General features: G+C 38.3%; 3 protein-coding genes across 3 annotated transcripts in view; 2 read left to right on the top strand and 1 right to left on the bottom strand.

Annotated features, from left to right (window-relative positions):
- The window catches only part of dars1 (aspartyl-tRNA synthetase 1), a 40,522-nt gene extending 34,651 nt beyond the window's left edge, over nt 1-5,871 (top strand). Inside the window, exons 12-18 of the mRNA XM_007570357.2 lie at nt 602-749; nt 3,231-3,377; nt 3,597-3,639; nt 3,947-4,027; nt 5,130-5,241; nt 5,423-5,494; nt 5,566-5,871. Coding sequence (XP_007570419.1) covers nt 602-749; nt 3,231-3,377; nt 3,597-3,639; nt 3,947-4,027; nt 5,130-5,241; nt 5,423-5,494; nt 5,566-5,657 — 695 coding nt within the window. The 3' untranslated portion in view covers nt 5,658-5,871. The remainder of the gene's footprint in view (nt 1-601; nt 750-3,230; nt 3,378-3,596; nt 3,640-3,946; nt 4,028-5,129; nt 5,242-5,422; nt 5,495-5,565) is intronic.
- LOC103150654 (protein lifeguard 3-like) lies at nt 5,820-11,660 on the bottom strand. Its single transcript, XM_007570356.2, has 12 exons — nt 11,519-11,660; nt 10,386-10,609; nt 10,212-10,279; nt 10,036-10,100; nt 9,879-9,932; nt 9,692-9,742; nt 9,567-9,606; nt 9,388-9,425; nt 8,521-8,608; nt 8,061-8,156; nt 7,876-7,929; nt 5,820-6,654 (listed from the first exon to the last, which is right to left on the bottom strand). Exons 2-12 carry the CDS (start codon nt 10,594-10,596, stop codon nt 6,505-6,507), a joined length of 915 nt encoding a protein of 304 aa, XP_007570418.2. The 5' UTR covers nt 10,597-10,609; nt 11,519-11,660; the 3' UTR covers nt 5,820-6,504.
- Nucleotides 11,661-12,167: 507 nt separating this feature from the next.
- Nucleotides 12,168-22,281, top strand: pnkd (PNKD metallo-beta-lactamase domain containing). Its single transcript, XM_007570358.2, has 9 exons — nt 12,168-12,363; nt 12,611-12,726; nt 13,370-13,482; nt 13,699-13,757; nt 13,901-13,993; nt 14,291-14,454; nt 16,091-16,177; nt 17,070-17,185; nt 19,748-22,281. Exons 1-9 carry the CDS (start codon nt 12,206-12,208, stop codon nt 19,919-19,921), a joined length of 1,080 nt encoding a protein of 359 aa, XP_007570420.1. The 5' UTR covers nt 12,168-12,205; the 3' UTR covers nt 19,922-22,281.
- The last annotated feature ends 1,692 nt before the right edge of the window (nt 22,282-23,973 follow it).

Here is a 23,973-nt window from a genome sequence, read left to right on the forward strand (position 1 = left end):
GTTGAAAGAAAGTCGTAAAGTTTTTCCTTAAACCATCAAACATGTAAAAAGATGCTCTGGTCAGATGAGACAACAGCTGGACATTTTGGCCTACATGCTAAAATCTTTGTTTGACTGGAAACTATTACGGCAGATTACATTGAGCACACCATCACCATAAAACATGGTGTTGTCAGCATTATACTGTGTGGTTTCTTCTTCTTTTTTTTTTTTTTGAATAATCCAGAGATGCCTGTTTCTGATTTGTTAGTTTGAGCCGATTTAATTTCAGTCTCTAAAGTCCAGTAGAGACGTAGCACACACAACTCACAGCTGTATCTGTAGCAAGAGATGGTTTTGTAAACTATTTACTCGGGAACTGCATATCACACTTTTAAAATTTATATTTGCAAAAAAAAAAGAAAAATTTTTCTTTTGTTTCCTTTAATTATTATCCACTAGTTTGTACCTAAGTAAATAAAAAAATTGTATAACTCTTAATCCACATTCATTTTACCCTCTTCTTCCTTAAGATCCAGTCAGGTTGCATTTTTGACATAATGACATGTTTCTGTTTCTCCTTAACTTCTTTTGACCCTGACGTTAAACGTCCGACGTTCAGTTTTCAGGGCAGAGGACTCCAACACTCACCGTCACCTGACTGAGTTTGTGGGTCTGGATATTGAGATGGCCTTCAACTACCACTACCACGAAGTGATCGACTCCATCACTGACACCATGGTGCAGATATTCAAGGGCCTGAGAGACAAGTAAGAAGCCAGACAGGATAGATATCACAGTTAGACGTGCGTTAGAAGGTAACAGATGTGCTGAGAAGTGATGAAAACTTTATTTATGTCCAAAGATTATACATAATGCTAGTTTTTATTCATAATGTTTTTGTATGAGCATAAATATCCCAAGCAGAAACCTGAACACAACAGAAAACTGGGTTAATAAATATTACATCTGTTTGCTTAAATATTTCATTATTTGTTTTCACAAAGGGAGAATCGACTCTCTTGTATCTTTACTTTATAAATCAGAAGAAGCTAAGAAAAATATTTTTTTTACATATTAAGAAAACATTCAGATGAAAAGGTACATTCACGTATGATGTATATAAAAAACATATTTTTCATCTCTCTCTATATTACATCAGGCGAAACATTTCTTGTTTTAGGCCAGTGAGGATTACCAAAATTAATCCTATTTACTAAATACCATTAAAACAACTGAGACTTTTTTTTTCTTTGTTCAAATTCAAACGTTTATATACTCTAAGGACTCTTTAAGCAATTTGATAAAAGGCCAGGAGACGATACTAAAGCTTTGTAAACTGAATAATTCACAACATTTGGGTTAAATGAAGACATGGAGATTTATTCAACATTCTGCCATCTGTGACTAAATGGGAAATTAAAATCAGCAGTCCCAGATACCTGAAGGGGCCACAGTCATTAGTTTCAACAGCTCCTATAAACACCATGGAAATGTCCAGCCATCATACCATTCTGGACGGGTTTGGTTTAACCGTCTTCTGAACTGTGAAGGATGACGGTACATCATGCAGTCTGGAGGTGTAGCTGCAGGAGGGACTGGTGCACTTTGCAAAATAAAAGGCATTGTGACCGGGGGCATATGCACCGGCACCCCTGGCCATTCCTGTCAGATTTCTTACTGTGATCTTGATTGGACAGGTTTTTGAAAACCTTTTCATAATCCATGACTTCATGTTTCTTTGGATTATAATTATAAATAATAAATAAAACCCAGTTTCTCTTGGCCTCTTTTCAAAATTAGTTTAGTTATTTTTCATTCATGTATGCAAATGATTGTTTCTATTTTTTGTGTGTTTTATTTGTTAAGCTAAAACAAGATGATTTGGAAATCAAACAGATCAAAAATATCATGTTAAGCCAGTTGCACAGTGTAATTTGATCCATATGATGTGGCTTTACTGCCTCCTAGTGGTGGAAATCAGTGCAGCAAGAAGCAGGTGGCCAAATGATAGAGTAAATATCACACATATAAATCTGGTGTGTTGCAGTAAAAAGAGAACACAATAAACAAGAAAGTCCCACTTCATGAATTACAGATTGAAGCATCTGTCCAGGAAAAGTTGGCTCTATCAGGGTTACATACCGACTAACGCAGTTCAAGTTGCCTTTGTTGGTTTGTTTTACCTTATGACTGCTGTTCCTCTTTTCTCTCCTCAGTGCAGTTTGCTACTTCTGTTCTCATGACTTTCCAGACTCTTTCCTTTGACGTGTGTGTTTATTTCGAGCGCTCGCTCCGACTGTAGAACGACTCATGACTGTTGTTCTCTGGAAACATCAGCCGTCACATGCTGTTTAGAAATAATTTAAAACAGATTCTTTATTAGAAGATGTAACAGTTGGCGTCTGATTCATGTTTTCTGCTTCTATGGAAATAGTGAGGGATTTTCATTTCTTTACAATCCCTTGTAAAAACTTCAAGAACCTTTGGAGTTTTTCACATGTTGTGACATTACAACCACAGACTTTATGAGGAAAAACTAATACAAACCAGGGTATAAAAGAGAAATAAAAGGAAAATATATATGTTTTTCTTGTTGTTGTATACTTATTCATTTGCATTCAACTCTTTTTAGTCAGTACGATGTTGAACTACTCATTGCTGAAGCCTTTTCGGCTATGAATCTGACATAGAGCTCTGGAAAAACTTAAGAGCTCACCTCACTGAACCCCATTGAAAACCTCCTGGTTATTCCACCAAATATTAATTGCTGAACTCTTCCTGAGTTAAAACATTAGTATTGTTGTTGCTAAATGAATATGAACTTGTTTTCCGTACATTTTTTTAGGTCTGAAAGCACCTCAAATATTTTGACCATTTCTCATTTTCTGCAAATACAAAATTTTTGCTTGGACTTTTGGAGACATGTTGTCAGTAGTTCATAGAATAAAAGAACAATGTTTAATTTTACTCAAACAAATGCTTATAAAGAGCAAAGTCTTGGTGCTACACCGTGCTACCGATACCTTTAAACCATGGAGACTGTGTGTTCAGAGTGATGTGCAGTGTTTCAATTTGATGATAAAGAAAAGCATGAGGTGTGCTAAAACTATAAAGTCTACTGAAAATGTTGTTTTCTCTTAATGTGATGAAAACAACCTCATTTATTCCTGCGTTGTATTTTGCATGTTAAACCTTTGAAAATCAGTGGCTAGTGAAATGAAAAATGTCTGCTGGTTTTTCTGCATCAGCTTCCAGACCGAGATTCAGACGGTGAGCAAGCAGTTCCCCAGCGAGCCGTTTAAATTCCTGGAGCCCACCCTGCGGCTCGAATACACGGAGGCCTTGGCCATGCTGCGCGAGGCCGGGGTGGAGATGGGAGACGAAGATGACCTGAGGTCAGGTTACGTCACACACCCTCTGCCACGTTTTGTCATATGGTTTCATTTGAAAATACAGAAGTCAAGATATGCTTTAAGGAACTCTGTGTTTATGTAATTCTCGTGATAAGACCAGTTCTCCTGAACTTTTTCTTGTTGAGCAGGAAATGAAAGAATTTGAAAGCTGTGTGAAAGTTTTTGCTGACGGTAAATAAAACGTTTTTTGTTATTCCGCAGCACTCCTAATGAGAAGCTGCTGGGCCGTCTGGTCAAGGAAAAGGTTCGTACAGTTTAATCCAGTCCTTGAATGCCTCCGTCCTGCAGCCTTTTTGGGTGCATCCCTGCTCCAACACACCTGAATCAAATGAACAGTTAATGATGGGACATTTGCTAAACTTGCCGAGGAGTTAATGAAGTCATTTAATTCTGGCCTGCTGGAGCAGCTAGGCATCCAAAAGTTGCAGGACTGGAGCTGCTGGCCACTCCCACATTTAAATCCAAAAACAAAAGTGCTCAAAAAGTGAGCTAGTTGCTTCACTTGTGTGCTCTTATTAATATCCGTTGTTTTTATTTTTATTTTTCCTCAGTATGATACTGACTTTTACGTGCTGGACAAATACCCACTGGCTGTTAGACCTTTTTACACGATGCCGGATCCAAACAACCCTGTGAGTTTCTCCTCTACACAAAACACTCAAACACTTACCATCTAGAAAGCAGAAATATGTAATAATAAATCTGCTTCAATACATTTTTAGAGGGAGGTTTTCTGGCAAACCCCTTCAGCTCCATAAATTAAAAGAAAAAAAAAAAGACTGATATTTTCTTACTTTTAGAAAAATATTTAATTGAAATGTTTCTTGCAAAAGTATTAATAACCCTTAAACTTTTCATATGTTATTTTATAACCACTAACTGATTTTCTTGAGGAGTTACTGACAAACCAATAAAATATCAGGAAATCTAAAAAAAAAAAAATGCTAATTCTTCTATATACAAAGAAAATTTGAGAAATGTGACATCCATTAGTCACACTTGGCACCAATTTGTCCTTTTGTACTGGAATGGTAAATGAATTGTAGTTGTTGAAAGAAACAGAGCAAAGGTGCTCTGGACATGTGGGATCAAAATGTAACTTTGTTCTTCCTTTCATGCAAAACGCTGCATGTGGCAGAAAAAAGACAAATTTCCCTGGACTCACCGCTGGGACGCTTTTCTTTAGCAGGAATAATGAAACTGATCAAAGTTGATGGTGATAAATACAGAGCAGAACTGGAAGGAGACCTGTTAGAGGCTGGAAAACATTTTAGACTTTGGCGTAGGTTACAGCAGTCCTCAGCTTACTGCCAAAACTGCATTAGAGTGGCCTAGTCAAACTCCAGACCTAATTCTAGGTGAGAATCTGTGGAAAGAACTGACGAAATGCTCCAACTATAGTCAAAGGTTGTTTTACATGTTATTGACTCAGAGTGGATGAACTCAAACGCAGAAATTTTCAGGGGGTTTTTGGTTGGAAAAAAAAATCCACTTTGATTTCACTTCATAATTATGTAATATGATAAGTCGATGCATCATATAAAGTCTGCATAAACAACACTATAGTTTGTAGTGAAACTGTGAAGCAGGTTGGGGTATAAAGACTCATTTAACCCTAATTAACATTCAGAAAGTTGTTTACTTATCTCCATATAAGACCTTATATACTTAGTGTAAATATTTGATGCTAATGAACAGATAATATGATTCTTTCCTGGTTTTTCTTCCAACCAGAAATACTCCAACTCTTATGACATGTTCATGAGAGGAGAGGAGATCCTGTCTGGGGCTCAGAGAGTCCACGACCCTCAGCTGCTGACCGAACGGGCTCTGCATCACCAGATCGGTAAGAAGCAAGCTTACACACATTCACAGAATGTATTTGAAAGGATTTGTCTCCCTCTGCAGACGAGTGGCAGGTATTACAATAGAACATCAAAAGGATTGAGAGTGTTTGTAGAGAAAAAAATCAAAATGTTTAACGTGCTACTTTGTAACAATTCAGTTTTTTTTCCTGATTATTATAGATTTGGAGAAGATAAAGTCATACATCGACTCATTCCGATATGGAGCGCCCCCTCATGGTGGAGGAGGGATTGGTAAGAAGCTTTTTAATCTTTTCTACTGGAAACTTGAATCTGGTGAGTTACCAACCCAAACTCCTTCACAGGTCTGGAGAGAGTCTGCATGCTGTACCTGGGTCTCCACAACGTGCGTCAGACCTCCATGTTCCCCCGTGACCCCAAACGTCTCACACCCTGAGCACAGCGCCTTGTGGAAGGATCCCATACCAACCGGACTCAAAGCTGTAGGTGACAGAGATTACAACAAATCCACAATCCAGAAAGGGGGCGATGAGTGGGATAGAGCGTCACCCCCCGTTTCTAACAGGCTGACAGAAGTTAATTGCGAAGAAGAATGAAGCAGTTGTAATAGAAGGTACTTTATTGATTTGTGTGCATAGTTTTCTAACAACAACTAAAAACAGACGCGTTGAAGAGGGAAGGAATGGGCCAGAACACTCCCACAGGAGGCTGCTCATGTGTAATTAATCTTCTAATTAACAAGGGTTTTCTAAGGGTTAATTATGTGGATTAAACAACTGTAACACAAATCAGAGTCCTTTGTATTACCAGCACCAACATTAAATACAATGATTGTGGTTTTCAACAGTTTGCCTGTAACTAAATGTGTTTTATAAGTAATTAATGAGAAATAAAAATGGCTAATTGAAGAAAAAAACTGTTTTTGTTTCTTGCTGGGATCTGGAAGGACATAAATTACCAAAATAATAATTAAGCTTGAAAGGATTAATAATTCAGACACATGTTTGTTTCATGTACATAAATATCACATTATAAATATTAAAGCTTAAGTGCATTTCTTCACTCATACTTGGTTAAAGCCTCCAGTTTCCATCCCTGCTCCAAAGAGAGCATCAAAGTGCTTCAGTGTTACAAACATAAATAAAACTATAATAAAGTTTACATAAGATTTACACAAATATAGTATTTTTTTTTGATTGGTGCGCATGCATACATGTAACGTTGCTCCCCAAAATACTCTGTACATTCAGGATTTACTGATAAAATGTTGCTGGGCGATTGCTTTACTCGGTTGCCACTCCGCTGACTTGCAGGATGAAGAGGAAGATGTGAACGATATCAACGTAGAGAGAGAGCGCGCCGTAGATGTACTCCTCTGGGCTGATGGCCAGCTCCCGATTTCCGATGAGAAGCTGAGTGTTGTAGACTAAAAACTAAGAAAAGAGGAGAAAACAAGTTTCACATCTGAAACGTTTTAGTGTTTACATGTTTTTTCAGTGTGGGTCTCGTGTTTTAGGCAACCTTAATGAACAAGAAGCAGCAGATGGATCAGGCATTAAGTTGTGGAGAAGTTTAAAGCAGGATTAGCTTATAAAGCATATTTGAACATTTCTGAGAACAAGCACTTAGGTAAACTGCAAAACTGGCTCACTCTAAGGACAATAACTTTGCTTTTCTTCAGAAATGGACAGAGAAGATGGATGATGCTAAATACAGGGAAATCCTGGAGAAAACTTTTAGACGCTGTGAAATATTTGACACGTTGGCATGACGACGACCCTAAACAGACAGAACTACAAGGAAAAAAAGTTCAGATATCCTGGTGTCAGAATGTCTCAGATAAAGTCCAGAGCAAAACTTAACAGAAAATTTCTGATGGAATGTAAAATTTACTCTTCAGACACTGTCCATCAAGTCTCTCTGAGTCTGAGGTATTTCACAAATAACAACGGGCGAAACTGGAAGGGACGTGATCCGAAAGATGTGTAACAGCAATTGACCTGACGCCACCTGTCAATCAATCCAGTGGGTTTGTCACAATTTGTCCCGAAGTAAACGCCTCTTAGCTGGAGGAACTGAACCTCCGACAAAGAGTCAGGGTTTATCATTAGGAATGACCTACGGCCATGGAGATTTGGTGAAAAATAAAAGTAGAAAATGGTTAAACGTTGTCCGAGGGGAACATGCACTTAAGATGCACTTTATCCCAGAGCATTTAGAGCGCGGAATAAAGTTTATTCCATTTCCAAAACCCAATGAAGTCTGGAAATGGTGGTTCTACAAAGTAAGAACATTTTAAAACAAAGTATCGCCTTTACTTACATTCTAGTTTTTGCTACTTTGTGCTGTTTTATCCCACAGAATCCCAGTGTAATAAACTTTACATTTCACAAGCCATAAATCCTTTTCAAGCACAGTTATAAACACTGATCACCAGATTCATCAATAAGCACCGATACTCTGAGAAATTCTGGTGATTTGGAAATCAAACATTGCATAAAAATAGAGCTGCACTCTGCTGCAATTCCTACAAAAACAACAAACATGCTATTTACCTCTTCTCAATATAGCTTGAAATCAATTGGCCTTTTCCTACTGAACAATATAGAAACACAAAGCTGAAATGATTTGAAATTATGCCGGCGTTCACTCACCAGAGTGTAAACGACGGCTCCGATTGCAGCATAGAGCATGTGCAGCCAGGGGACCTGTTGAGTGACATAGAAAAGGCTCTCTAAATGTGAAAATTGGTCACACATGCACACCCCTGTTGAGCTGCCGCTGAAGCTCACACAGAGGAGCAAGAGCATATTAAAGGACTTGACCAAAGAGTGCTCACATATTGGAAGGAGAGCACGATGGACGTAACAATCCCAATGATCATGAGCAAAACAGCAGCTATGCAGAGAAATCCCCCGCAGGAGGTGAAGTCCACCTGTGATTAGAAACAAGTCATTAAAAGGATGAAAGGGAGGCAGAACACGCTTCAAGCCACACATAAAGGAGCAGTGAAAATGTATTTTTTCTTTTCTTTTTAGGTTTCTCAGTGAAGTTCCAATAAAAGAAAAAAAAAAGAAAGTTGGCTGGATGTGCCATGTACTGGCCAAAACATGTAACTTATGTATCTGGAGTTGCATCAGACGGGATTCACATCTTATCCCAAAATGTTATAAATATTTAAAGGAGCTCAGCGCCCCATTGTAATGTGAGACAAAGGAGTTCTTTTACACTGACAACAAAGACATCCTCTGACAAGCCACAGGCTGCTGAGCTGCAGCAGAAGAACCGTTTTCAGATACCTTCGTCTGGAAGCAGAAGACTGTCACTGCTATGCACACTACGCCTGTTATTCCCATGGCGATTATCACCGCTTTGGTCTCATAATAGCTGGAAAAACAGAAATATACAGATTTAATTAGAAAAACATTTTACCATGTTTCAACCACTAACTTCAGGGCATTTTATTTGGATTTTACGTGGCAGAAAACGGAAGATTATTATTTGTTTTCCAATTTTATTACGAATAAGAATCTAATTTGATTGAATAACTCTAGCTAAAATTCAAAGAAACTAATGAAACTGAAGTTTTTAACGCTGCGTCACCATAAACCAACATCACTGTGACACATGGTAGTGGCAGAATGGTGATGTGGGCATGCTTTTCAGGCTGAAAGAGCTAATCACAGTTGATGGAGGGAGTTAAATTCAAGGCAATCCTGGAACAAACCAGGTTAAAAGAAAAACAACCCTGGAGATGTTTAGCTTCCAACCTGACCAACAACAGAATGATTTAGATCAGCGCATAAATCCATGTGTTAAAATGGGCTAATGCTAAAGGGAATCATTGGAAACTGCCATTGACAGACGCTCTCCATTCAGTCTGGCTGAGCGTGAGTCATTTTTAAAACAACATTTGGCAAACCTTCTGGTGCAAACCTGGCATAACATACACCCAAAGGACGGTAACCGCGAAAAAATCTGGTTCCTCCAAAGTACTGGTTGAGAAAAACTGAATGCAGATGCATGACGCAGCAAACTTCCAAGATATTTACTTCTTCTACTTTGTGTTAGTCTTTTTTAATAAAACACATTGAAGTTTGTGTCTATAACCTGACAGAACGTAAAGAAAAGACTTGTGCAGTGAATTGAAGTGTTCAAAAACAAACCTTGAAACTGTTCCAGCCATATAAGACAGGGCAACAGTCTGCAAGATAAAACACGACGAGATGTGTTTTTTTTAATTAACAGCTTGTTTTACTCTTTCATCTTTATTTGCTGCCAGTGTTTGGCTCAAGCCCTAACTCCTCACCCAGGGTTTGGCTTCAGATTCAGGATAAATACTTACAAATATTCCCAGCAGCACCAGATTCAATGGAAAACGCCTCCTACGCAGAAAACGAAGGAAAATAATGTGATGTCTTCAAAAAGCCAGAATAATTTCTGATTATCTGGAAACGATCCTTGCTTTACCTTGGCTCTTTGCAGCAGATGAGAATGCAATACACCAAAAAGAAAACAGCACTACGGAGAAATAAATCAGGAATGTGGTTCTGCTTGGCTGACCGTCAAATGTTTAAAAGTTTCTTCTTTTTTTTTTACAATAAAATTAGACATTTTTGTTAAAAGTTTAGTTACTGTTGATGGAAAGTAAACTCACAAAGAAACCCAGTAGATTGCTGGGTATTGGGTGACAAACATCTTCACTGGGTCACTGTGAAACCACAGACAACAGGGTCACCAACAATGCTTTCTTTTATTCAGCCGCACTAAACAGATAGAAGTGGCGTTCTATTGGACTGAACAGGGAGACTCACACAAATGTAAAGACACCAACGACCGCAAAGGTGAACGCAAGCTGCACAGTCAAAATCAAGTAAACCTGTCCACAGACATGGAGGTCAGATTAACAGAGTGATTACTGGCACACTGGACAACAGAGGAGCAGTCTGAGTCCCTGACTCTGGCAAAGAGAAGAAAAGAAAGTCCTTACTTTTCTGATGAAGGCGTGTCGAATCGACGTGCTTTCCCACTGGTTGCTGAAAAAGTCGTCCATTTCTCCTGCAGAATTGAGAATTGCACACAAAAAAAAGGCAATTTAAGCTTCAGAAGTTAATCTGAATTCAGTAGAAGTGAGTGATGAAAGTCGCTGTAAGCTCCTGGGAACCTGGGCTGGACGCAGACAGTCCTGCTGACAGAGTGGGGATGGGCATGGCAGGCGGAGGGAAGCCGGGGCCTGGGCACATGCCGGGACTGGGGCTGTAGGACGGAGGAGGGGGCAGAGGGGCGCCATGTTGTGTCAGGAAGGGGTAATTATTACACTTAGGATCCTTCAGGGCGTCTTCATAGGATGGAGGAGAATCTGTTTTGGAAGACATTTCTCTGGACCACCTTAAAAAGGAAGTTAACAGAATTATATGAGATGCATTTATGCACTAATATTCTGGTGATATACTGTGTGCTTGTAGAGCAATTCTCATTCAAATAAGTGGAATAGAAACTGCATTGCACATGTTAAAACAGATAGACTGACATGAGGAAAAAAAGTTAAAAATGTCTACTTTAGTAAATAAATTATTTTTCGCTATTGTTTGACAGGTCAAAACAATGGAAACTTAACTGTGTTATGAAGAAATAACTCAAAAAAATTAGTGATTTGAAAATAAATTTTAGTCAAAATATTTGTGATTAATCCAAAATAACAGCAAGCCAAGTAAAATCAAATAGATAAGACCATAAAACTTCATTAAACAAAAAGTTGAATAAATTAATTAATATAACAAGTATTACAGAGAAAAGTTTTTAGTTTGCTTTTAACACTAAGATGCCCTCAGACCTCCAGGAAGGCTGTAACCAAGATGAGGGCAATAATAAGAAATTGATTAACTTTAGTTCTTACCAGCAGTATTAAGACAACCTTCTTCCCAGATAACTAACTTGCGGACATTGGGAGTAAACAAAAACACTAATATAAAAACTTTAATATTGATTCCAAAACACAAAAGTTCACTTTCTGATCACCTTAAACTTTTTCAGGATTTTTGCTGCTGAGTTTTAAAGTAACTCCAGCCAAGCTGTTTTAGTTTTTAGGAGTACAGGATAGCTTTACATAGCCAGTAATATAACCACATTGTTTGAACTAAGGTTTGCATTGATGACTTAACTTTAAAAGTCCAGTAATCCAGTATTATTATCACAAAAATAACAGATCATATGAGAACATGCCTCTGATTAAACTCCCCACCGTGTCGTAGTTTAGTCTGAATATAACTGAATAAATGTGGAAAAATAGAAACGTACCTTTGTTGGCCTCAGCCTGTGATGGGAGCAGAATGCCCCTCCGTCCTCTCTGCTTAATGACTGTCATCGTTGGAAAATGTCCTCTGTGTAACTGGATATGCTCACTGAAACTCACACTGCTGTTTCAGAGAAAGCATGCCAACTGGTACACACGCTGGTACCCTCATTGTTTACTTAAACAAAATGCAATGAAATGTAAAAACAAACATGAAAAAAAAGGGAACAAAATTTGAACCTCAAGTTCAACTGTTTCCCAAAATGTTTTCCTTCCTATTCTTTACCCATAATTATAGTTCTGTTCTGGGCAAAAGTTTAAACATACTCACATGATGGGTGTGGATTTGTTTTGTTATTATTATTTTTATTTTTGTCATAGTGACGTGTAACTTAATGTAACAAAAACAAAGAAAACCCTAGTTCTTATGTTTCTTCAAAAACAGAGGAAGTACACAATTATTCTTAAATTGTAAATTCAAGTATAATTGAATGTAAATGTACATGCGTTTTTTCCCCTCATCATTTTAACTGTAAAAACAAGAATTATTGCTTCTAATTATGAACAGCAGCATTTCTTGTTTCTATTTCCTCCGCCTTATTTTGATCAGACAACTAAACTCATGAATCCCGCAAAGGCACGCCGTTCCATCACGGTGACGTCATCACGTTGAGTTCGACGCACAGCAGGCTATGGCGCTTCCTGACTGGATAGTGACATCGTTGGTCGCTGCATCCTTCTTCTGTTTCTTGTGCTTATTTTTTCGGTACAGACGGGCCACGTTGGAGTTCTGCAGGAAGCTCCTGAACAGGATCATGGCTCGAACAGAGAAGCCGCTGTTCCGAATCGCGTTAGTACAACTAAAGTTATTAGCAGTTTTGCTGTCTGTGTAGCTTAGCGACGTGTATTGTTTTGATTTCTGTTGGTAGCAAGCCTACATTTATCTAAATTTGGGATGCCGAAAACTTTGTTTGCATGCTGATGAATCGAGTGCTTATTAAAGTTAATTTAATATCTTGTTTATCTTTGAGCGTGGTGACCCAAAAAAGGTGATTGTTTTGTTGTTTTTTTTGTTTGTTTGTTTGTTTGTTTTCCAGGTATACACTCTACACAAGGACCAGACTGGGTTATATATACTACAGGAGGCAAATGAGGAAAGCCAGGGAGAAATATCCTGCTGGGCATTCCACAACTCGTCCTGTGGAGCTCAACGGTACATGGCGCCGATGGGCATTCAGGGATTATTCACATCTTCCTAGCATTGCAACAACAACTGCAGCATATTTTATTAGGGTTTTATATGATAGAGTGACATGAAATAAAAGGAATTATGTTCCTAGCATAAATCTGACAACAAATTTGAAGAAGCCTCTGACTGAAGTCACTCTGTTTTTCTATGACAGTCTCACAAAGAGGATTTCTAGTAGCTATCAACTCTTAATACATTTTTAAAGGTTTTTCTAAAGGTTCTGAAAAAAAACTTTTCAGCTCTATTCGAGTTTTGTTTAGCTTGACTGTGGGCTTAAATAGCTAAATTGTAAAGGTTGCAGAGATCCCTGTGCTAAACTCCAAAGTTACACATAACTGCACATAACCATGAACATACATGGTGGCAGCATCATGCTGTGATGCTTTTAAATAAAAAAAAAAGGTTAACCTTCCAGCAGAATAACAAGCCTAAACACAGCCTGAGGAACAAAATGTTGTATTATTAGTTTTCTCTTCAGAATTATGTTTAAAAAGGTTCAGCTGGTACAAATTCTTCTGTAAGCTTCAGCAGGGAAGTCATCTTATTTTCCAGTGCATTTATGGGTTTTGTGTGTATTCTGATCTGTCTTCGTCCTGTTCGTCCACAGGTATAAAAATAATTCCCATCTCAGTTCTGTCTGACAACTACAGCTACCTAATTATTGACACAGCCTCCAGTGTTGCAGTTGCTGTAGACCCTGCAGACCCTCAAACAGTTCAGGTGAGCACACCAACTGCCATTTCTTGTTGATGCAGAAGTGTTTGGACACGTGAAGCTGTATTCTCGACAAATGTGGGAAGTGCACTTTGTGCAGGTTCCTGGTAAAAAATCTCCAGGGATGAAATGCTGAAGTGAAAGCGTTTGATATTAGTTTGTTCTCCCAGCTTACATGTAAATGGCACGCTTTGTTGATGTTGTTTCTTTATAACCTTTCAGACGGTGCTTGAAGAAGAGGGAGCAATGTTAGAAGCTATATTATGTACCCACAAGCACTGGTGAGTATCTGGTAATTTTGGCAAGCATATGTTTAAGTATATATATATATTTCAAGCTTATTTTCAGCAACAAAATAAATCTAAATGAAATAACTGTTTTTGGATGTGTCGGTTCCGGCCTTTATCTTCTCTTATGTTTTCAGGGACCACAGCGGGGGCAACAAAGGTCTGAAAAGGCTTCACAGCGCCTGTCATGTGTACGGAAGCGCAGCTGATAACATTCCTGGCCTCACGCAGTAAGTCCCAGCCTGCACGGGCAGCGCACACACACTTTCAAAGTTTGCCTTTTACTGTAATGAGTCGTGTCTTGTTCCCTCCGTCAGCGCTCGCAGCAGCAGCTGACTTCACAGTAAATTATCACGCAGCGGAAAACTGCTCTTGTTTGTCTTGCGGGGGTTGATTTTAAATCGTAGTCATCAACAGGAATGACTTCCTGTTTTCTTTTTCTGGCTTTTACTTTTTTTCTAATTACTTTAATGGTGATCAGCATTGGTTTTGTGGACATCAGTATGATTTAATTGTATTCTTCCCAGCCCACTCTCACACAGAGACACAGTCAATGTGGGCCGGCTGCACTTTAAGGCCCTGTTCACTCCTGGACACACCGTGGGCCACATGATCTACCTCCTGGACGGCCCGGCAGTCGGTTCCCCCTCCAGCCTCTTCTCTGGGGATCTGGTGTTCCTCTCAGGATGTGGTCAGTTGCACATCTTTTTTTGAATAAATGCTTGGAGGTTTCTGTTTAAAGAAGTTCAAATCCTTCATATTTATTTTTTCATCATCTTTTATTATCTTTTATTTCAGTGGCACATTGGTTTGAGTTGAAGTTTCTTTGCAGTTGTTCTAACAAACTTTTTGTTTTGGCGCTGAATAATTCCTTACAGCAGGGCTGTCTGAAAAGTAAAAAAATATATATTATTTTCTAGACCTGCTTAAGTAAAGATGAGTATGAAAAAACAGTTTTTCCAGACTTTATTTCCTATCCCATTGCATAAATGCTGTTTTCCTTCAATTCTTTCCTCCCTTCCTTATGTCCTTGCTTCCTTTCCTCCTTTCCTTCCTTGTGGTCTTTTAATTTCCTTATTTTTCCATTTTTCTTAATTTACTTGTCTCATTCCTCAGATCCTTTCTACCTTCCTCAAGTCCTTGGGTTCCTCAATCCTTTCTTCTCTACTCGCTTCTTCCTTACTGTGTTTCTTTTTTTCTGTTTTTCTTTTCTTTGCATAAATTAATGTAAAGTTTTGAAAACCTCTGGCAAGCCAATACTCCTTTTTAAATTTATACTTAAATTACATCAGAGTGTCTTGAAACTTTTAATTTGCAATCCATGACATGCCATTCCCCTGGGGCACAAATATCACATTTCTGTTAGACACTTTCAGAAATGGAAAAGACACGTTTTAGTAAAGACTAGAACGTGTCTTTACTAAACTTATAAGTCAGAAGTTGGCTACAAAAAGTAGCTGCTTGTCTAAACTTGTTTATATCTAGAGTCGGAGCAATAACTAAAAACTTCAAAACAAGTGGAACTGTGACCAACAAGGCTCCACTGGTCCCACGTTTATCTTGCTCTCACACACAGTGAGCTTGATGGGAATGGAGGTAAAGTGAACCTCTAAAGCTCACTGTTGGAAAACTGCAGCAAACAGAGACTTCTTGGGATCTCCAAATCCTTAAAACATCCGTTAGACGCTTTCTACATACCAACCGGAGACTTTAACTAGACCATGAACCTTGAGCAAATGACGCCAAGATGGATCTTTTCAGCATCAAACATTCCAGATTGTTAGTCAATGCTATATTTAGATATAAAGTCTTCATTAGCATGAAGTTATAAGAAAACTTTTAAACTATCATTTATTTGGGGAAAAATCTTTTTTTTTCACCTTTGGGTGATACTCGTTATTACTTCCTCAGCTTGTATTAAGCAAGTTAGGACATGGGTCAAAGGAAAACGGGAGTTTGTGCAATGCTGGAAAACATCAATTTCACAACAACTCAGGTCAACTGGTAACAGGCCGGCTGTTGAATTAAAAGTGAAAAAATGCAAATGGCAGGCTTTGATTTTGTATTTCTAAATACTTTACTGTCGTTTCTGAACGGTACCACTTGCTGTACCTGTTAGGTTATTATTATCTTTTTCAGGTTGTCCTAATCATTTGCACATTTCTTTGAACTGTACTGTATTTTTTTTTCTTATGGTGTTGTAAAATCATTTGCTTTTGGTAATTTTCCCTCTACGGGACAATAAAGGATATTCCTATTATTATTATTTTGGTAAATACTCTGCATGCATTTCCTGTAACATGATGATTTGAACTTGATGTTTCCAGGGAGGATGTTCGAGGGCAATGCCACAACAATGCTCTCCTCTCTGGACACAGTCGGTTCCTTAAGTGATGATACTTTACTGTGGCCCGGTATGTAAACTGCTTCAACTGTCAGACAGAAAAGCTTTTTTTTTTTTTTTTTTCAAACTTCAGATTGTAAACTGTAGAAACAAGAGTTGCTGCAAAGTCATAAACTGTTTGGAAATTTCTTGAATTTGATTTCAGCTTTTCCCAGGTCTGGATAAATATTTAGAAATACATTTGTTTCCACACTTTATTTCCTTTTATGGCCTTCTTTCATTTCCTTCCTTTTTTACTTTCTTCCTTGTGTCCATTTTTCTTTCCTTCTTTCGTCTCGTGTTCTTTTCTTTTCTTGCCTTTTTTGTGGCCTTCCATTCTTCTTTCCTTCTTTTCTTCTCATGCCCTTGTGTTCTTCCTACCTTCTTTTCTTGTCTTTATTTTTCTTTGTTTCCTTCTGTCCATCCTTAAAATTACATAGAGTTGAGAAGTCTAGAAAAGTGTTGAATTCTTGGCTGAAAAACGATCAGATTAAAGTTGCACTGTTTAGTTAATCCATTCATTTCCCTCATGTTTTAATTCAGAAGTGTTTGTGAAGCAGCAAAGAGCCACAGTTTGTCCTGTTTTTAACAGCAAACCATTTTAGGTATGCTAGTCTGCTGTTACCATGGTAACAGTCAGTTCTTAGGTTTATCACATATCATTAACAATGATATTTGATAACCACATGTTAAATGAAACCTTGAACTGCGACAGTAAAAAAGTAAAACACAACAAATCCAAAAGTTGGAAATGGTTCTTCACAGCTCTGTAAACGTCTGCTTCCTGATTGTTCACTTTACGTTTCCTCCTCTTACTGCCCAGCATCAAGCCCCTGGCGGCTAAAAGCTTTTAAGTCTCGTTTACATGCGATGTAAGTTGCTCTGTTTTGTTTTTTTTCGCGTGTCCTCTGACGACCCCGCAGGTCATGAGTATGCAGAGGACAACCTGCTGTTTGCTGCTGAGGTCGAGCCACGCAACGCCGCCCGAGAGAGCAAGTATCAGTGGGTGCTGCAGCAGCGAGGCCAGAAGCTTTGTTCGGTGAGAATGATATTTCTGCCATTGTTATGCTCCTCAAGCCCGCCTTCCCAGAAAGGACTCGTGTTGTCCTGCACCGGGGAAACAAGGCTTATCGCTGCATACAGTTTACATGCTGTCAGAGCCTGGTCTGCACACTCCTGCAACCCTCCTCCCCCAACCGTCCAGGCTTACTGTCGAGCTTCATCTGTGATGCACTGCAGCCGGGCAAAGGGTCTCAGTTCAGGGCTTACCTGGAATTTAGATTGCTTTTTACCTCTTATCAATACAACATGACTGCACAGGCTGTTCCATTAGTTTTTACCTCCCGGAGTTTTGTCAACCTCCATTTCCAGAATACAGCATGTTGCCAAAGTGTTTATACCTCCTGAACTTTTGTGTATTTGATCACCTGCATTTCATACTGATTCATGTTTCTTTAATGTGGGCAAGGTGGATGAAAACAACTCCACCAATCAGACGCATCAGCAACTGGATTTTATTGCAGGAAAAGAATATTCTATTATTTTAGTACTCTATCAATTATTTTTACGATTAATTGAGTAATCAGAAAAAAATCTCTCGTCCTCTCTCTCTTTCTGGGAGGAGAAACGCTGTCGTACTCCAAGCACCGCACCAGTCGATTTAAGAATGCTTATCGGTCCCCTAAGAAAACGATAAAAACCTGGAAAATTTGACATTATGCAGTTAGCACTTAGCAACGACTCACAGGCGGAAGTGAGAGCGCTGCCCGACACAAACGATGATCCAGCCGGAACGCGGTGTGCGACATAATGAAACATAATTTAACGAAGCTTTGAGCCAGATCATTTAATAATCGAGGTACTCGAATCATTGGAGGAATCGTTCCAGCCTTTAGATCAGAGTAAAAGGACAAATGCTTGCCACAGTTGTCATGTTTCTACGTAGAAAACAATCCTTTTTGTTCTGCACTACTTTGCGTTATAAAATAAGAGCTCAATATTTATATTTTTTTAGTTCTTGGTTGTAATATTACAGAAATTTATCCAAAAAAAATAAAAATAAAGCTGTATGAATACTTTCACGAGGCAGCGCAATAGAAAGATTTTCTATATCATATTTCCAACACAGTGGGCAGTTGTTACTGGGAAAAAGCGTGAACACATTTAATTAGGTGTGACATTGTGTGAGAGCTAATTGGCCCATTATTTTCCTGTTCATGAAATAAAATCCCTACTATTTTACAGCTGCTTCCTGGCATCAGAGGACAGTGTTCACTCATTTCTAATCCCAAAGCAGAGCAGCTTTATGGCAACGTATTCCGTTCCAGGTGTTACTGGCTCCTGATTCGGGAATTTCTTTTGGAAAAGAAAGTCGCATCTGACTTCAGACAGGCGTTTTGGCTTTTCCTGGTAGGGAAAGGCCAGGTGTTACTAATAAGATTAGCATAGACTCCAGTGTCTCCATGTGTCCTCTAAGCCATGGCAGAGTGATGGTGAACCAGTACGAACAGCGCCAGGACTCTGAAGGAGCCTAATGAGATTCAGGCTCTGCTCATGTTTTCTGTTTGTGGCTGATTTCCATGTAGTCGCATGTCTGCCATGTAAAACGTAATAATTGCTTTTCCCACTTTAAAACTGCAAACTTAAATGTATTTTTGAGGGATTTTATGTGACAGACAAACACAAAGTTGAGCATAGATGGGCCATAAGTTTCCATACATAGAGAAAATAAACATTTTATTTTGGACAACCGTTTTTATTTTTGTGGGACTCTGTAATCGCTGCACGTGTTGGACCACTTTATGGTTGATCTGCAACATTTCCAGTTTTCTGAAACTTGCAAATAAGTTTTACCACAGTGTCTCGTGTGTGACACTCATTGCGACGCTCGCTCCATGTTTTCTGCAACCATGCGACTGCTTCCCGATCCAGCCATCAGTACAGTTACAATTCTTTGCTCTTTTGTCAAACGCATCTTCTTGGGTATCTGAAATATAAAATACATTTTACATTCTCCTATGTATGGAAACTTATGGCCCACCCTGTACATGAGTTTTTGAACACAATTTTCACCTCCATTGCATAAATATTTTGATTTGTGTCTACTTCTAGAGATCATAATATTCACCCATTACTAAGTTTCATTCCTCATAGACTTTGAGCAGCTTCCTTGACACATTCCTCCACATATTTTCTGAATTGCATTGGATTTAATTAAGGGGCACCAAAGGATGCTGACGACAGATGCACACATTTTGGCTCTGCCTTTACAAAATCCTTATGAATACTTTGGCTAGGAGGTACAGCAAAGCTGAATGAATTCTGGTAAATAATGATCATTCAGAAATATTTTTAATACCCTGGGTACATGTTCTTCAGCTACATATTTAAGTCACTTCGGGGTCCAAAGATTTCAGCTGCAGAAACGTATGAATACACAAAGCAGTATTCGAACTGGGTCAGACATCCACAAATGTAAATCTGAGCTGATTTTCGGCTGCAGGAATCCTTTGCTGCACACATTTCCTTTCTGCCAAAAAGAGAACAAAGTGATTGGAGCTTTCTGAGATGGGATTGTTTTTGTCATGCCCTTCATTGTCAGAGCCCCTCCACCATCGGGGAGGAGAAGCAGTACAACCCTTTCCTGCGCAGCCACTCTGCAGAGCTCCATCAGGCTCTGGGCGTCCAGCAGTTCCTGGACGAAGACTGGACCCAGTTCAGGGCGCGGGTCTTAGAGGAGCTGCGGAAACGGAAAGACCTCTTCAACAGGAGGTAGTAAAGCAGAGGACGTAACGGACAAACCAGCAATTGTGGTTCGAAACTTTATGAATGGGCATTAAGACATTTTGAGCTGAATCTGTGACCAACAGGAATAGAAGTTCATCTTTATTATTTAATCGTAACATGGTAGTCCTACTTTCTCTCTCCAGGATTGTAGGTTAATGATAAATTTGTTAGTGTTTAGAGAATTGCACGTTCATATTATAGTATCATAGTAACACACGTAGTGTAGACCTTCAGGAATAATTCTTTGTCATTTTAGAAGTAGGTACAGTCAGGTTTCTGTTATGGGTGCTTTAAGTAGTTTAGCTTTCTGAATTGTTAAATAGTCAAAACTCTTAGGACTTTTTGTTAATAATAATAATATGATACACACGTTTCCGTTACAGACCTTGTTTAGCAGTCCAGCTAAAGAGCAGCATGTTTCTCTGACTGTTAACATTTTGGGAATAAGTATGTGTGTGTTTTTTTATGTAAACTTCAAAGGTAATGATGAATTTAATTTACCAAATCCAATGATGGGGGAGTTTTTTGTTGGTATTTTTTTTCCTTTTTATAGCGGTAGTCTGGATTTTTCTACAGTTTGATTTGAGCCAAATGGAAAACCACTATTTTATGTTTGCTCATCAGTGAATATTTTCTTTTTGCTTTCCAGCTGCGTCCACATTGTAGCTTGTTTGTTTTTTTTTCTCAGAAGGGGATGTGTGAAATATTTACAAGTTGTCAGTGTCTTATCTGCAGTAGATGGGAATCAGAAATCTCCCAGAGAAGCACAAAGAAACTGTGACAAATGGGATAAACTATAAGCTGGACAAGGACACGCGAGGCGACGGGGTAAAAGAGCTGCAGTTTCCAGGTTTTGTGCATATTTTTGCCAGGGGTGGCAATAAATGCGGAGCGTGTGGTAGCATGTGCTCAGTTCTTCTGAAACTTTCTGGTGATTTCACTTTTAAACACTTGAGTCCTCGTGTTGGATCTTGACTTGCATACTACACAAATTCCCCACCTTCATCGTTTGAGCTCCCGTTACTCTTATCGCCGTTAACTGCAGGTAAAACACTGAATTACTTTTCCTTTTCTCACAGAAAACAAGTAATATTTTAGATCCTAAAATGCTTCACTTTATGAATGTGAACAAAAATATGTGAAGGTGTTGTGATCTAAATCCTGTCACCCCACTCAACTGTTATTGAAGGGAACGTTTTGTACGGCAGCATGTAGAGCTGAGACTGCATTTAATATGAAGACTGGGGTTAAAACAAACATGTTTTGCAGCTACATGTTCCAGGTGAGTTAAAAACAAAAACTTCATAGTGATCAGTGTTTCTCTTTGAAAGATGAATCTTCACTGTATCGACTGAAGGAATGTTTCACCAGTTTAAAACTGTAGACACCAAACTTATTTATATTAAAAAATAAGCGTGAAATGGGAAATATTTTGGTACTGAACCTTTGCGGTACAGATTTAATTTGTGGTTATATGAAGCCATGTAAAAAAATAAAAAAAATTGAGCACTTATCCAGAAGAGGATGGATATAAGCTTTTATCGCTTTCAGGTTGATTAAGCTACGACCTAAAGCACTCCACACCAAACCAATGCAGGAATGACTGATAGTAATGATGCACAAGTTAAAGACTAGGCTTCTTGATTTTAATGAACAGTTTACAGAATTAGTTTGCAGTGATACGACGACAGTGGATAAGGAAAGAAATGTCCTGAGAGTAAGTTCATAAGTATTTTATGTTGGTGTTTGGCTCCTTTTCCACTAAGGAACCAGCCGACATAAACACCTCCGTTGATGGCTCTTGAACAGCGCCACCTACTGTAACACCACTTGAATAACTGTTGCCATTGAATTATTGAGTTATGCTGTACTTTTGCATTAGACAATATTCAGTTCTGTACTAAATGTTAATATATATGATTTTGAGGCCAAATAAGTCAAAACAAACATTTTTGAATGTTATTTTTATTTTATTTTTTTCATAGTGGCTTTGTCTGCTACTTTGGGGACCTATCACTGCTTGGGCTGATTTTATATGTCTGCCTTTCTTTGTGAGGGTTATTTTATGTTTAAAGTGAGTCGAAGCAAAACCGCTGCATTTTCTTTAAAAAGAAATGTAACTGTTGTCTGTTATCTGATCCAAACTCAACCAGAAACACAGCTGTGTACATGTCTTTGGCTTTCATGACCACTGCACCCTAAATATGAAACACATTAAGGGGATAAATTATGTTGAGACAAGAGCTGACATCCTAGGTTTACTTAGGAGCAACCTCCCTGTTGGCACAACAGTGTGAAAGCATCAAATCTGTGAGAAATGTTCAATAAATATTATTTTTATTGCTTCTTTCTGTTTGCCTGTGTCTTCTTTTTTTATCTCTGTGAGTTTTCTGGTTCTCCAATTAGGTATGTTTGTCAATTATGAGATGTTCATTATGATTTATTGGTTTGAAAAGAAATTGACTTTGTCATTTTATCCCTCATGTACAATACAAGAAATGCTGAAATGAATACATCTGAGCCTGTAGAAACAGCAGTGTGTGTATAAAAGTACCTCTTAACAGTGGCAGTTCTACGTCAATAATTCATGAACAAAAATCAAATATAAACTTTTCCCAATGTCGTCATTTATGCTTCGATGCTCAGAGAATTTAATGTTTTAAGCTGTGCATTGTTGTAGTCATGGACCGCCTGAGTTGCCACATAATATTTTTATGGTTCATAAACCAATAACAGCCTCAAAACGTATGAAAAACAAAAGGGCAATGCATCGTCCTATTCACCGAACAGTAATCATCACATTTGAATTAAAACACTAAAATAAATACTTCAGTTAAAGATTATAGAGGAACTATTAATTAACCTAATATATGCAATTCCTTTTTAATCAAAATGAAATTTAGATTATAAAGATGCAGTTCTAGTTTTAGTCGACCGCTACAGAATATAAAGATGTTCTTTAATGAGGGAATAAATGTTGGAAAATACTTTGTGGGGGTTTATCAGTCTCTCAGAATTGAAAGGAAATGGGCTGGTGGATTCATTTTTACTCGAATCCCTTCATTAATCTGACAGGTAAAAAGAAATATGATGGAAAAAGTTTAGACAAAACTTTGATGTGCCATCTTTCAGAACCAAAATAACTGGATCAGTTATTAGTCTGCCTGTCATTAGTCTTCAATAACAGGCAGAACCGCTGGAACTGAATGTTAAGAACTTAGTAATTATTCACAGTTTGAATCTTGATCAAAACTGGAGCAACCTATAAAAAAACATTGTTTAGAAGCGCTATAAAAGAAAACAATCTGTTAGGCAGAGAAGCAGGCGAATAAAATAAATAAATCTTTAAACTTTAAATAGTTTGAAAGTGCGTCACATTCCTCTGCCTCTCCTGCAACGGATGCCTACACCAGAGCACCCTCACCTCTTGGTGACTGAAACGTTATTGCATTTTGTTTGATGAAAACTCACACCTTATTTGCATATGTTTGAGTTCTGAACACCACCACTCCGGAGACTGTTTTACTTCAGGTTATGTTTTAATGAGGAGGAATGAAAGCAGACTCCTCCATTAGAGATGACTGCACACTATTTGCTGTCTTTATGAGTCTTTCAAACTGACAGCTGAGTTATTTTGCTTTCTGCAATAACTCTTAAATAACAACTTAACCTACTTTGTGTTGGTGCCAAAGACACTCTGAGAAACAAGACACTGAGCTGAAGTTTCAGGTGACAGAGCGTTGTCATGAAATGTTACGCCAAAATCTGGGATCATGTACTCACATTTTGTATCGTTGCCAGGTTGTATGTCTCATTTATGGGAGTCTGGTTACACTCAACATAATTTGTTTTGTTTTTTTCTATTAAAAGTGCTTACAAAAGTGTGAATACCTTAAATTATCTTTGGCTTGAATCAATTTAAAAGCTTGGTTTTTAATGTAGTGGCTGAGGTGCATATCTTAATGTTTTCTGCCTTTTTTTGTTTCAAGGTAGTGAAAAGCAACAAGGCTGACCAAAATGTTGGACTGTCAGAATCAGTAT

The sequence above is a fragment of the Poecilia formosa genome, unplaced genomic scaffold (genome assembly GCF_000485575.1).
Source record: "Poecilia formosa unplaced genomic scaffold, Poecilia_formosa-5.1.2 Scaffold259, whole genome shotgun sequence".
Classification (NCBI taxonomy): domain Eukaryota; kingdom Metazoa; phylum Chordata; class Actinopteri; order Cyprinodontiformes; family Poeciliidae; genus Poecilia; species Poecilia formosa.